General features: G+C 37.7%; 1 protein-coding gene across 1 annotated transcript in view; it reads left to right on the top strand.

The window, feature by feature from the left end:
• Positions 1-15588, top strand: part of CLPX (caseinolytic mitochondrial matrix peptidase chaperone subunit X) — a 44550-nt gene that overhangs the window by 15794 nt on the left and 13168 nt on the right. The window contains exons 4-7 of the mRNA XM_034994844.1: positions 4492-4646; positions 6201-6360; positions 8413-8454; positions 14879-15055. Coding sequence (XP_034850735.1) covers positions 4492-4646; positions 6201-6360; positions 8413-8454; positions 14879-15055 — 534 coding nt within the window. The remainder of the gene's footprint in view (positions 1-4491; positions 4647-6200; positions 6361-8412; positions 8455-14878; positions 15056-15588) is intronic.

Here is a 15588-nt window from a genome sequence, read left to right as displayed (position 1 = left end):
TGTTAACAAATTTGGTGTGAAATAATAAAACTCTAAAAGGTCTGAGAACTGCTCAGTTCATAATGGCAGTGTCATATTAACATATTTTAATCAAGAGTTTTATCTTTTTTGGGGCGCCTGGGTGGCTCAGTCAGTTAAGCATCTGCCTTTGGCTCAGGTCATGATCTCAGGTTCCTGGGATCGAGCCCCATGTTGGGCTACCTGCTTAGCAGGGAGCCTCCTTCTCCTTGTCCCTCTGCTGCTCCTCCTGCTTGTGCTCTCTCTCTCAAATAAATAAAATCTTTAAAAAAAAAAAGGAGTTTTATCTTTTTTTTCCCAGAGAAAGATTTCAGTCTTTGTAGACTTAAACAATGATTCCTTAGAGTAAAAAAAGAAAGAAACTAATATTTAATAAATGCCAGTATAGGGGCGCCTGGGTGGCTCAGTCGTTAAGCGTCTGCCTTCGGCTCAGGTCATGATCCCAGGGTCCTGGGATCGAGCCCCACATCGGGCTCCCTGCTGAGCAGGGAGCCTGCTTCTCCTTCTCCCTCTGTCTACCACTCTGCCTACTTGTGCTCTCTCTCTGTCAAATAAATAAATAAAATCTTTAAAAAAATAAATAAATAAATGCCAGTATATACAGTTTTATTCTCACAATCTTTTTTTTTTCAGGACAAAAATGAGAGTATCCTCATTTTTTATAAGTGAAGAAACTAAGATTTAGCAAGTTTAAATAACTCATCCACGGTCCCAGAGTAGTGAAGATTTGCTATTCAGAAGTTCCTATCCCATAGTTCGTGTTTTTTTTCCCCTAAAGATTTATTCATTTAATTGAGAGAGAGCGAGCACTCAAGCAGGAGGGGCAGAGGGAGGAGAGAGAGACTCTCAAGCAGACTCTGCGCTGAGCCCAGAGCCTGATGCGGGGCTCAATCTCACAACTGTGAGATCATGTCCTGAGCCAGAATGAAGAGTTGGACACTTACCTAATTGTGCCACCCAAGCGCCCCTCTCATACATTTTTAGCAATTGGAATTCTCTAGGGATAAACTAGCTCCTATTGAGATTAAGTTTATTTTCCTCTTACACAGGGTTTTCAAAAACTTACCAGGTTGTATTAATCACTGAGAGTGGTTGTTAATCATGCAGATTCTCTTCTTCCCTAGAGATGAGATTCTGTAGATGTTGAGTGGTATCCTAGAATATGTATGTTTAATAATGAGATCAAGTGTGGAAAACACTAATGTTATCTAATCAACTCAAGGCTGAGGTTGTTTGCTGTGGGTATTCTAATTGGGGAGGCGGAATGTGGGAGTAGAGAATGGGGAAGAAAAGAATAAAAGAAGAGTAGATACTTACACATAATTTAGTAAGCCAACATCTGTTGGGACAGCCACTACTAGGCTCAGGAAATAAACACAGATGAACATGACACTGTCCTGTCCTCTGGAGCTTTACTGCATGGGAGTGATAGGCCCCCTGAAACTTGTTCAAAATCATGAAGAACTTCATTTAAACAAATCTGAGAAAGTTTTTACTGAGGTAGTCTTTCTGTCATACTATACAAGCATGTTTACTGGGATTAGTATTCTGCATATGAAGGAATATAGTATACCTGTAGTAATCATTTAAAGGAAAGTGGTTTATTTATCCCCTGATAATTTAACAAAATTAGATTTTGCCAGTTGTCTTCAGGAGTAAAAAAATAAGCATTGCAGTGCTTATATTATTTTTTTTCCAAAATAGCATTTTGATAAATAAAATTGAACTTGGGCATATGTTGAATATGTTTCATTGTAAAATTGATATTGTGATATTCGAGTAGACTGTAAGCAACCCTTCTAAAGTAAGCAAAAAGTGATGCAATCTGTTGTTTAGACTCTTTGCCTTTGACCTAATTTCTTTAGAGAAATATTTTGTTCTTGTGTTCTCAGCCAGATATTCCTGTCATTCAGCCTGAACTACATCAGAGGCTTCCCTGCCCTTTAATCCTTGCCTTGTTTACCATCAGTAACAGCTGTAAGGTGATGCTTCATTTTAAAGTAAAGGCATTGACTATCTCCACATTGGTGGAGAATGGTGATAATGTATTGGGGTTTGTGTGAATCAAAGGTACTTGGAATAGCTTGGTCTTTTTCTTTAGGTAAGCATTTGTAGTGATCAATACATAGAAAACATGGATGATCTCTCTTCTAGCTTAAAATTTGCTGCTAGGGACACCTGGGTGGCTCAGTCAGTTAAGCAGCTGCCTTTAGCTCAGGTCATGATCCCAGGGTCCTGGGATCAAGCCCCGAGTTGGGCTCTCTGTTTAGTGGGGAGTCTACTTCTCCCTCTCCCTCTGCTCTTGTTCTCTCTCTCTCAAGTAAATAAAAAATAAAATAAAATTTGCTGCTAGAATTTATCCAGAATGTATTTTTGATTAGCCTTGTGTTTAAGAATATATACATAAATATTAAATTGATTGAATTAATAGTTAGATTTATTTTTGAAATACAGAATTGTCTGTTTTTTGGTTTTTGTTGTTGTTGTTTTTTTAATTAGATTATTTTGTGAAGATTTAGGTGTGCTTACCAGTACAGTTTTTCTGGTAAACTATGGATAGGTAGTTATAATATTCCCAAAGGAGAGAGATTCTCACAGTTTTATTTTTTTTAATTTTTTAAATTTAAATTCCGTTTAATTAACATATACTGTATTATTAGTTTCAGAAGTTGAATTCAGTAATTTATCAGTTGCATACAACACCCAGTGCTCATTCCATCAAGTGCCCTCCTTAATGCCTATCACCCAGTTACCCCACCCCCCTACATATCTCCTCTCCAGCAACCCTCAGGTTGTTCATAGTTAAGAGTCTCTTACGGTTTACCTCCCTCTGTTTTCCTCTTATTTTTCCTTCCCTTCCCCTATGTTCGTCTGTTTTGTTTCTTAAATTCCATATATGAGTGTAATCATATGATACTTGTCTTTCTCTGACCGACTTATTTTGCTTAGCATATTGCCCTCGAGTTCTGTCCCACATCATTGCAAATGGCAAGATTTCATTCTTTTTGTTGGCTAAGTAATATTCCTGTGTGTGTGTGTGTGTGTACCACATCTTTATCCATTCATCTGTCAGTGGACATCTGGGCTCTTTCCATATTTTCGCTATTGTGGACATTGTTGCTATAAACGTTGGGGTACACATGTCCCTTCAGAGATTCTCATAGTTTTAAAAATTATTTTTCTTTGCAGTTTTAGCTGTCTAGTTAGATTACACAAAGGTAACACAAAAATGTATTACCCAGACATACAAACATCTAAGTAATTCTTACTGTGTATCATTTGCTCTGTATCTGTTAGTAATGTGTGAGATTCTCTTCTGTGCTGCTTTCCAAGCCCCCCGCCCCCCCTGCCCCATTACCATTAGTAGGGTTAGGCTTGGAGAAGATTAAGAGTGTATGTCCAGGGCGCCTGGGTGGCTCAGTTGGTTGGGCGACTGCCTTCGGCTCAGGTCATGATCCTGGAGTCCCGGGATCGAGTCCCGCATCGGGCTCCCTGCTTAGCAGGGAGTCTGCTTCTCCCTCTGACCCTCCCCCCTCTCATGCTATCTCTATGTCATTCTCTCTCTCAAATAAATAAATAAAATCTTAAAAAAAAAAAAAAAAGAGTGTATGTCCATATACCTATATCCTATAGCTGTGTTTTAGAAGGAGAGAGAAAAAAAAGAAATCACCTTTGGTTTAACACAGGATATTCTATAGCTGATGCATTGATACTGAGACACCCTTTTACCCTCACTTTTATTTTTTAATTTTTAAAATTTTTTTACCCTCACTTTTAATTGTTCCTGTGTTGTTTTCAAAAGCTGTATGATTATCTTTAAGTCAGTATGAGTGAGAATGTTATTTTGTTAGTTTCTTAGTGGTTTTTAGGTTAAAGAAATAGGAATTAGTGGAGTTGTTAAAAATGAAAATAAGGCATGAAACAATTTTATATATTTACCAAGTCAAGGTTTTAAAAATGCTGATAGGTTTGAAAAGAACCTAAAAGAACATATATATATATTTTTCACATTTTTAGGGATTGAAATTGATTTCTCTCAACTTCTGTGTATATTTGAAATTTTTCGTAAGAAAATGTTGGAAAAATAGAAGAATTTACTTGTGATTTACTTTTTTCACAGTTTTTTCATTGAAGTATTTCAGGAAAATAAATGATTAATATTTTTATAGTGCTTATTTTCTAAAATAGATTTAATGAATGGGGAGTTGAATGAACATCAACTAATCTTTTCTCTTAATGAAGTATATCACAAAATGAAAGAACCTCGTGGAAATGAACAAAATGTGATTTACTGAACTCATCTATTTGTATCTCTGTCTTAGGTATAAACTAAGTTGTTTGTTGTGGCTAGTGGAATGAACTTCAAGCCTACCTTTTGTCAAGTACATAGTTTTCATTTACAGTGAGTCTCTAAGGTTAAACACTATTTAAATTATTTACTTTTCCTCTGCTGACCTTTCTTTCCTTTTACAGCATCCACCCGCTTTGTGAAGTGTGAAAAATGTCATCATTTTTTTGTTGTACTATCTGAAGCAGACTCAAAGAAAAGCATAATTAAAGAACCTGAATCAGCAGCAGAAGCTGTAAAATTGGCATTCCAACAGAAACCACCTCCTCCCCCCAAGAAGGTATAGGTCTTAGCTCAGTCCTTTAAGCATTTTATCTTGAAAACATTTCATTGCTCCCCTCTCCCAGTTTATATAGGATCTTAATACTAGTACCTAAACAAGTATTAAATTCTTAATATGGACTATATCTGGCTAAATTCTTTTTGATATTTGATACTTGGAATTTAGGTATGGAGTCCATTGTTATTTTCCCATGTTGTGATTATGGCATTCAGCAATGAAATATAGTTGGATGATTATTAAAATAGTGTTAATACTAAATTGATCTAAAATGATATCTATAAAATTGAGCAGTTATGGATTTATTTTTCTTAGTTTGGGCCCCTAAATAACACCAGCCTGCAATTTCTCCCCATAAATTAGTCTACTTTATGATAAAATAGTCTCAGTCTAACAATGGAAGCAAGTAATTTTTTCACGGCCGGTATAGCATTGTGGCTTTTGTGGTGGGGGCTCCTTCCAAAAGTCTTAGGCAGATTGTGATCTGGCCATTTCAGACATGGCAGAGTATATCACCAGTTAGATTATTCTTACCTTCTGCCTCAGTGTAGCTTTTTTCTGCTGTAAGACACCAGTGCATTTATCTCTACCTCCAAATAATGCTGTAGTAGATTTAATAATTCATTATTATATTATTAATTATTAATAATTCAATTTGTGAGGAATCAAGAAGATTTTAAAAAACCATAATAAAATGCATATGGTCAGCAACTAAAGAATTTGTCATGTAAAAATAATAATGAAAAATATAGCTATTTAAAAAAAAATATATAGCTATTAACCTTTATATCCTCCACTAAATTTGTGTAGACGTTAGACTCAAGAGTTCAAAAATATGCAATTTAACTATTTTTAGAAGTTAGTATTGACAGTTAATTTCTATTTAGTAAAAGCTAAAGGAATTTACCCCAGGTTCCAGGCTGTTAATAATATCCAAGTATCAAACAGAGCTTTAGTTTCCAAGTGAAGTTTTTTAGATTGCCATTTAGATAAATGAGTAGCTTTAAAGTTAATGTCTGAGAAAAAACTGAAACATACAAATGCTGGTAATGGCTTTGATTATATAATGCTTTTTTGAAAATGGTAGTTGTATAATATATTATTTCTGTGAAGAATATCATTCCTATGAGAGAAGTATAGAAAGGATTTATTTTAATGATTTACATTAATGGTGATGTCTTTAGACCCATGGTGACATATGTAGGTATTCTAAGTGACTTTAATAATTAACTCTTAAAAATTAGGATTAGGATAAATGGCATTGTGTATAGAATAGAAATTGACAGAGCATTAGTAGAGTGCAGTGATAATTTGTTAAGCTAAAGAACAAATGAATTGTGTTTTGTCCACTTAGGTTTGGGGCCTCTGAATCATTGTACATAGATGTCCTACCCTGTGGTCATATGCTATGGCCATACCTTGGCGTTTTGTTTTTGATGAGTCTTTGTACAAATTTAAAACTAAGCAAATATGCTCAGTGTATAACTTCTTAATGTGTGTGCGTTTTTTTGTGATAGGTCATAGTAAATTAATTCATAACTAATCATTTTTCAGATTTATAACTACCTCGACAAGTATGTTGTTGGCCAGTCATTTGCTAAGAAGGTGCTTTCGGTTGCTGTGTACAATCATTATAAGAGAATATATAATAATATCCCAGCTAATCTGAGACAGCAAGCAGAGGTTGAGAAGCAGACGTCCTTAACACCTAGAGGTTAGTGTTTTGATAACTGACCAAAATAGAGGTTACTATGCTTAAGGTAATCTTTATTTGCAACTCCTTGCTTTTACCCTAAAATACTTCTAGTATAGTACAACATTTTTCAAAGTGCAGGCCTCTTCCCATTAGTGGATCATGAAATTATTTTGGTAGATTGCCAACAGCATTTTTTTTTTTTTTAAATAATAGGTGTGAATAGAAAATACCAGAGTACATTAACTTGTAGTTAATATATTCTTTCATAAAACTTATTTTCAGTATGTGTGCATGGGTCCTGAGTCACAGAGTAAAATGTATTTCTTACCAAGGGTCTTAGTGAAAAATGTTTGAAAGTCACAGGAGTAGAGATTGAGACACCATCTTTGAATTGTAGACTTCACCACAACTAGTTCCTCATGACCAGATCATGTGTCTCGGTCAGAGATATATGAAGATAGATGATAACTGTCACAGAACATATCCAGCATTCTTTGCTTTTTAGATCCCAGCTGCAGAGTGTAAGGTTAAGGGCAGATTAGTGTAATTCCTATTAATGATAGATTCTAATATACCAATACATTATATAATCTCAATTTACTGTAGATAATAATATGTGTTATATTAATAGAATGATATTTTTAAAAACTATGAATAGAATAAAATGCAGATTTTTAAAGGTGTGTTTGTTTTTTTTTTTAATTTTTTATTGTTATGTTAATCCCCATACATTACATCATTAGTTTTAGATGTAGTGTTCCGTGATTCATTGTTTGTGCATAACACCCAGTGCTCCATGCAGAACGTGCCCTCCTCAATACCCATCACCAGGCTAACCCAACCTCCCACCCCCCTCCCCTCTAGAACCCTCAGTTTGTTTTTCAGAGTCCATCGTCTCCCATGGTTCGTCTACCCCTCCGATTTCCCCCCCTAAGGTGTGTTTGTTTTTAATTGGCTAGGAGCCCTGATTTCTTACTTAGGCCTATGATCTATCATTTTATTTATTTATAAAGATTTTATTTATTTATTTATTTATTTGAGAGAGAGAGAGAGAGCACGAGCAGGGGGAGGAGCAGAGGGAGAAGCACACTCCCCACTGAGCAGGGGAGCCAGACGTGAGGCTTGATTCCAGGACCCGGAGATCATGACCTGAGCCAAAGGCAGACACTTAACCAACTGAGCCACCCAGGCACCCCTGTAATCTATCATTTTACATACTTTAAGTCATCATTTTACAATTTGAGGGAATTCTGCTGAATATTTACATTTATAAAACTATAATATCTTTTGATTATTTTTGGTAACTTACTGGCTTGAAGACAACTTGCTCACTTGTTGAACTTACTGTAAAATAGCTATATGGTAGTATCAGTTTTTTATTTTTAGAAAATGTAAGTCATGGGGTGCCTGGGTGGCTTAGTCGTTAAGCATCTGCCTTCGGCTCAGGTCATGATCCCGGGGTCCTGGGATCGGCCCCGTATCGGGCTCCCTGCTCTGCGGGAGGCCTGCTTCTTCCTCTCCCACTTCCCCTGCTTATGTTCCCTCTCTCGCTGTGTCTCTCTGTCAAATAAATAAATAAAATCTTAAAAAAAAAAAAAAATAGAAAATGTAAGTCATAATATCGGAAGACCTGGAACCTTCATATTTTTATAGAGTCAAAATAGCACTGTCTAGTCATAAAGCAAAATGATTATTTTCTGGTCCCTTCAGTCAGCAAATCAGTAGTTAAGCTATTCTAGGTACTGGGAAAGCAAATGGTTGTGTTTATGGTATGAGGGGTTTAAACTTTTGTTGAAGACCTAAATGATTACTACCCTTTTTAAAATACCAACTTAGTATTTGACAGATGTGAATGTTAGCAATTGGACATCCATCATTAACATGTTTGGGTTTTTTTAATATAGAAAGGATGTAACATATAGATTCTTTCATACTGTGAAAAGCTACAAAAACAACGAAGACATTCTTTATGTATATTTGGAAGAGGGCAAGAAGTGAGATATTCCTTGTTTGTTTCTCTAAACTAAGCAAATACATATTTTCATGTTGTCATTTTATCCTCTTTCTTAGAGTTAGAAATAAGAAGACGGGAGGACGAGTACAGATTTACAAGTAAGTGACCTCTCCTCAGGTCTTCCTCTGTAATAATTCTTCCTTTTGAGATTTAACTCAGTGAAGTATGTCAGCAGTAGTAATGGTAGACATGTATTTGCTCATGTATTACCAAGAAAGATACTGTATGTTATATGAACATGTTTATGATACATGGTATATATATAACTTTGGAACAGATTTTCATAGCTAATTTGTGTAGTTTGTATATGTTGAGTTACTTCAGATATTTGATTTTATCTTTTCTGTTGTGATATTTCTTTCTTTCTTTTTTTTATAGATTTTATTTATTTGACACAGAGAGACAGCAATTGAGGGAACACAAGCAGGGGGAGTGGGAGAGGGAGAAGCAGGCTTCCTGTGGAGCAGGGAGCCCGACGCGGGGCTCGATCCCAGGACGCTGGGATCATGACATGAGCCGAAGGCAGACGCCCAACGACTGAGCCACCCAGGCGCCCCCTGTTGTGATATTTCTTAAAGCGTAATGCAGAGCAATAAAATATGTATAGTTTTTCTCTATAAATATAGATCTGCATGCATATTAACAGGAATTGTATTTTTTTTTTTTTTTAAATCTGTAGCTTGCGGGTGCCTGGGTGGCTCAGTTGGTTAAGCGACTGCCTTCGGTTCAGGCCATGATCCTGGAGTCCCTGGATCGAGTCCCGCATCGGGCTCCCTGCTCGGCAGGGAGTCTACGTCTCCCTCTGACCCTCCCCCCTCTCATGTGCTCGCTCTCTCTCATTCTCTCTCTCTCAAATAAATAAAATCTTTAAAAAACAAAAAAAAATCTGTAGCTTGCTATTTTATCTTTTTTCCCCTATACAATTAGTGGCCTGCTTATATGTGACACAAATTTTTGGAGAGGTAGGTTAGGTTATCTTTTAGCTTCCCTTTATCCGAAACACTTTTTTTTGGTGTTTATGAAACTTGGTATAGCCTTGCAAATTATGAATAAGCCCCAACTCACTGTTTCCAGCCTTGGATTGCCCCTATAAGCATCAGATGATCTGATGGGAGGGTGTGGAAGGACCTGATATCCTAAGGATTGTGGCCATTCTGATGTCTTGCATCCATTCCCATTATGTAGTTGTTGCACAGATGGTAAAGGTTCATAAAAAGATTCACACCGCCTTTAGTTTCAGTAATTAAATAAATGAATTACTGAATAAATAATTCAGTAATTAAAATAACGAACAGATAATAGATAAACCCCAGTGAACACTTCTCACTTATAAGTTTGGTACTTTCACATTTGCCTTTGAACCAAGATACATTATTTTTTTAAATTAAATAATTAATTTAGAGAGCGCAAATGACCTAGGGAGAGGGGCAGAAGGAGAGGGAGAGAGAATTTCCACACCTAGCACAGCCTGATGAGGGGGTCGATCTCATGACCCTGAGATCATGACCTGAGCCAAAATCAAGAGTCAGACACTTGACTGAGCCACCTAGCTGCCCCTGAACCAAGATATATTATATAGCTATTATTTGAAGTATACTATATATGCAGAATGAGCCATGAGAACATGACTAGTTTACCAACTCTGGCATGAGAGCTATTACATGTAATAAAATTGTATTATCTCTAGTTACACTTAAATTTTATGGAAATAATGATTATATCATGCATGGTAGAGGGGCGCCTGGCTGGCTTAGTCGGTTAAGCATCTGCCTTCAGCTCAGGTCATGATCTGAGATCGAGCCCCACATCAGGCTCCCTGCTCAGTGGGGAGTCTGCTTCTCCCTCTGCCCCTCACCCTGCTCTCACGCCCTCTCTCTCGCTCTCTCAAACAAATAAAATCTTTAGATATAATGCAGTAGAATTAGATTATATATAAGAATATAAGATCTAGGGACGCCTGGGTGGCTCAGTCGGTTGAGCGTCTGCCTTCGGCTGAGGTCGTGATCCCAGGGTCTTGGGATCGAGTCCCACGTCGGGCTCCTTGCTCAGCAGGGGGCCTGCTCCTTCCTCTGTCTCCTCTCCCCCTGGTTGTGCTTTCTCTGTCTCTAACAAATTAATAAAATCTTTAAAAAAAAAATAAAGAATATAAGCTCTAAATAAACCCATGTATAATTTATATTTTCTAATCCAAAAATATAATCAATTGTGCTGTCAATACTATATTCAAGGGGTGCCTGGGTGGCACAGTCAGTTAAGTATCTGACTTCAGCTCAGGTCATGATCTCAGGGTCCTGAGATCAAGCCCTGCATTGGGCTCCCTGCTCAGCGGAGAGCCTGCTTCTCCCTCTCCCTCTGTCTCTCCCCCTACTTAGCTCTCTCTCTCAATCTCTCAAATAAATAAAGAAAATCCTTTAAAAAATACTATATTCATAAATTTGGACAGATAGCTAGTGAAACTAGTATGAATTAGTAAAGAAAAATCTATAGTGAATATTTTGAAAGATATATATGTAGTGATTTAATGTAACTTAAATGGTAACAGATAACACTTATTAGGTAAAACCAATTTGTAATTATATATATTGATTGACTTAAAGTAATATTTTGAAAGCTTAAATAGAATTTATTTTCATGTATAGTTTCATCATGTCCTATGTGGGGTTTTAGATTCTAAAGTTAGGGCATTAGGCCAAAATGATGCATAATCGAAATATTCTTTAAAGTTTCTTTTAGAAATCACATGTCAGAGATCAACGTACTACTCTCAGACTGGTGGGTTTTTTTCCCATCATTGGACCATGTTTTTCTTCAGTTGAGCACCACATGAAACAACTGGCTTGCATTTGGGCTATGTTATATAAATACTTAAACATTAGGGAAATAGCAGTACTGATAGCAAATTCTTTTATAACATTTATAAAACTCTGCCAAGCACAGTTCTAAGTGTTTTACATATTTTAACTGATTTAATCTTCTTAAAACCTGTGAGACAGAAACTATTATTTTCACACCCATTTTATAGATAAGAAAACAAAGTGCAGATTTTTTAAGTAATTTGTCCAGGGCCACATGGCTGATGAGCTCCGTGCAACTAACCATACACTAGTCTGCTCACTCATTATAGAGAGCTGCTCATACATTGAGAGAGATGCAGAAACAGACTGAAAGGACAGGTGAGTTCGCTCAAGTTTACTCTGGAGCATATTTTCATGAAATGGAATGACAGGGACGCCTGGGTGGTTCAGTCAGTTAAGTGTCTGCCTTCGGCTCAGGTCATGATCGCAAGGTCCTGGGATCAAGTCCTTCATCAGGGCTCTTTGCTCAGCACCGAACCTGCTTCTCCCTCTGTCCCTCCCCCAACTTGTGCGCTCTCTCTCTCTGATAAATAAATAAAATCTTAAAAAAAAAGAAATGGAATGACAAACATGTACTATTTAAATTATTCCTCTTTTTGTTTTTTTTTTTTTCAATGATTTTTATTTGACAGAGAGAGTACAACCAGGGGGAATGGCAGAGGGAGATGGAGAAGCAGGCCCCTGGCTGAGCGGGGAGCCCCATGCGGGGCTTGATCCTGTGACCCCAGGATAATGACCCGAGTGGAAGGCAGACAGTTAACCCACTGAGCCACCCAGGTGCCCATAAATTATTCCTCTTTTTAAAATTTAAATTAGGGGCACCTGGGTGGCTCAATCGTTGGGCGTCTGCCTTCAGCTCAGGTCATGATCCCAGGGTCCTGGGATCGAGCCCCACATCAGGCTCCCTGCTCTGCGGGAAGCCTGTTTCTCCCTCTCCCACTCCCCCTGCTTGTGTTCCCTCTCTCGCTGCGTCTCTCTCTGTCAAATAAATAAATAAAATCTTAAAAAATAAAATAAAATTTAAATTAAATTGGGGTGCCTGGGTGGCTCAGTTGGTTAAGCAACTGCCTTTGGCTCAGGTCATGATCCTGGGGTCCTGGGATTGACCCCTGCATCAGGCTCCTTGCTCAGCAGGGAGTCTGCTTCTCCCCCTCCCTCTACCTGCTACTCTACCAGCTTGTGTTCTCTCTGTCAAATAAATAAATAAAAAATCTTTTAAGAAATTTCTAAAATTTAAATTAGGGGCGCCTGGGTGGCTCAGTCGTTAAGTGTCTGCCTTCAGCTCAGGTCATGATCCCAGGGTCCTGGGATCGAGCCCCACATCAGGCTGCCTGCTCTGCGGGAAGCCTGCTTCTCCCTCTCCCACTCCCCCTGCTTGTGTTCTGTCTCTCGCTGTGTCTCTCTCTGTCAAATAAATAAAATCTTAAAAAATAAAATAAAATTTAAATTATATTGGGGTGCCTGGATGGCTCAGTGGGTTAAGCGTCTGCCTTCGCTTCAGGTCATAATCCCAGGGTCCTGGGATCAAGCCACGCATCAGGCTCCCTGATCAGCGAGGGGGGGCTGTGGGGGGGTTCTATTTCTCTCTCTCCCCCTGCCTCTCACCCCACTTGTGTGCGCACATGCGTGCTCTCTCTCTCTCAAATAAAATCTTTAAAAATTTTTAACTTAAATCATCGCTTAAGTTAAATACATTTATTCTGTGACTCCACTCTAGTTAATATGCTTCTTGCGATTTTGTTCCAATTAGTCACCTAAATAATTTTTCCCATTGGGCCAGCCTACACTCAAGCCTAAGCCCCATCCTATATTGTCACAATTTCTAACTAGATTTTGCTGAAAAAAAAGAAATTTTCGTTTACTAGGGACAATTAACTAAACTTGTGTAGGAGACAGCATTTTTTTCCCTGATGTGGATCAAAATGAGGCACAGCATTGTGAATTATTCAGTAATAATTAACCCTCAGATATAGCACAATTTAAATTAAAATGTTAATTGAATTCCTATTTCTTAAAAAAAAAGATTTATTTATTTATTTATTTGAGAGAGAGAACAAGAATGAGAGGGAGAGAGAATCTGAAACAGACTCCCTACTGAGTGCAGAGCCCCATGCATGGCTCAACTGCAAGATCATTACCTAAGCCAAAACCAAGAGTCTGGCATTTTACCGACTGAGCCACCCAGGCACCCCTTCAGTGCCTAATTTTGATGACTAGAATAACTGTTTACTTGAACTGTGACCCTAAGATAATTGAAAGTGCCAGCCAGATGGAATAGGACCATAATAATAGTTTTATCTGCTGAACATCTATCTTTTGGTTTGATTAAAATAGTAATGCATTGAGAAGTACTGGTAGTCTTTTTTTTTTTTTTTTAAGATTTATTTGAGAGAGAGTGCAAGCATGTACGTGAGTTGGGGGGGGCAGAGGGGGAGAGAATCCTCAAGCAGACTCCCCGCTGAGCGCAGAACCTGAGGTGGGGGGGCGATGCCAGGACCCTGAGATGATGACCTGAGCTGAAATCAAGAGTTGGCCGCTCAACCATCTGAGCCACCCAGGTGCCCCGGAAGTACTGATATTCTTAACCCATTTATTAGAAACAAACTAAAAATAAATCCAGAAAACATAAATAGGATAAGAACACAGATACCTCAAATGCTGAAAACCAGGAGCAATATGGATTTACGCATCTGGATAATTGAAAAGACTATTGGAATTCTTTCCTTCAGCTGAGAGAGTTAGAACAAAGTTTTGTTTTTAGGCACCCAGTTGATACAATAATGGTTCACCAGCAGTATCATTCCCATCTAGCTAAGCACTGTGTCCCTAATAAAGGGACTGAAAAGAGCCATTTGGGATCCTATAAAATCAAAAATTTCAGATAGCGCCAAGGAGTCTTACCATATTTGGTTTCTCTGGTAGACTCACAGAATCATTTTTAGATGTGAAAGAGACTGTAGACGTCATAGGTCTTGATATTTTCACTTAATAAGTAAGGAAGCAGGCCCAGTAAAGTTAAGCGATTTGCCATGGTCCTACAACTACACAGTGACAGAAAAAAACTAGAACCCACGTTCTCTATTTCTCCGTTCTAGTCTTGGTTCTGTTACTGTGTTTAGTGTTTTTCCCTTTCCCTATAGTCCTGCTTCATTTGTACTGAAAAAATCTATATGCATTTGTTTGTCTTTTAAGGTGTCTCCAAATCAATTGCATTTTATTCTTCTACCTTCCACCGTGTGTGAAATTGATAGGACAGGTATTACTGGCATTTTATAGGTTAGGAAACAGAAACAAAGTTTCTATGACTTGCCCAAGATCATACAGCTATTTAGACACAATGGAAAGACCAGAGCTAAAGCTTTGTTACACCTAGCACTGTTCTCTTTTCCTTATACTGCCTTCCCTTAAGTGAAAGGGCATTCCTCATACAGATTTACATAAATGAGGAGGGTGAAAAGAATCCATTTACTTTGCTTGAGGTTCCCTGAAAAATCGTATGTTGTACATTTGTTACTAGATAATTTGAAGTTTTCTTTTTAGGTAAGACAGAATGTCAAAATATTTAAGTTTTTCTAAATATGTGATTAGTCTTAGATTTAGGGTTCTATTGGCATTTTTTCAAGTAAAATCAGATGAAGCTCTAATAATTTCTTTGGCATTCTTTCAGAATTGCTTCAGATCGCCGGAATTAGTCCACATGGTAATGCTTTAGGAGCATCAATGCAGCAACAGGTAAATCAACAAATACCTCAGGAAAAACGAGGAGGTGAAGTGTTGGATTCTTCCCATGATGACATAAAACTTGAAAAGAGTAATATTTTGCTGCTTGGACCAACTGGGTCAGGTAAATAATTTCCTGAAAAAATTACTCATTTAAAAAAAAAAAATAGAAGATAAATGGTTCTGTAACCTCTGTCTTGTGATTGGGGGATTCTGGCTCTTGAGAAGAAAATTTAAGGCCAATCTTAGGGATACATTAGCAGTATTTCTGCATAGGCTTCAAGCTGAATTTGAGGAGTTGATAATTGCCCTTTAGGTCAATCCCTAACATCTTTTTTTTTTCTTTTTTTTTTTTTTTTTTTTTAAGATTTATTTATTTTAGGGAGAGTGCATGCATGTGCATATGAACAGGGGGAGGGGCAGAGGGAGAGGAAGAAGAGTACTCAAGAAAACTCCTTACTGAGTTCAGGACCTTTGGTTTTGATCCAGATCCCAGGACCCTGAGATCATGACCCGAGCCAAAACCAAGAGTCAGAAGCCCAACTGACTGAGCCACCCAGGCGCCCCCAATCCCTAACTTCTTTTTTTTTTTTTTTTTTAAGATTTTTTATTTATTTATTTGAGAGAGAGAGAATGAGAGACAGAGCATGAAAGGGA

This window comes from Mirounga leonina, unplaced genomic scaffold, assembly GCF_011800145.1.
Source record: "Mirounga leonina isolate KUSES-001 unplaced genomic scaffold, KU_Mleo_1.0 Mir_91, whole genome shotgun sequence".
NCBI lineage: Eukaryota > Metazoa > Chordata > Mammalia > Carnivora > Phocidae > Mirounga > Mirounga leonina.
This window is presented reverse-complemented; position numbering and strand designations above follow the sequence as displayed.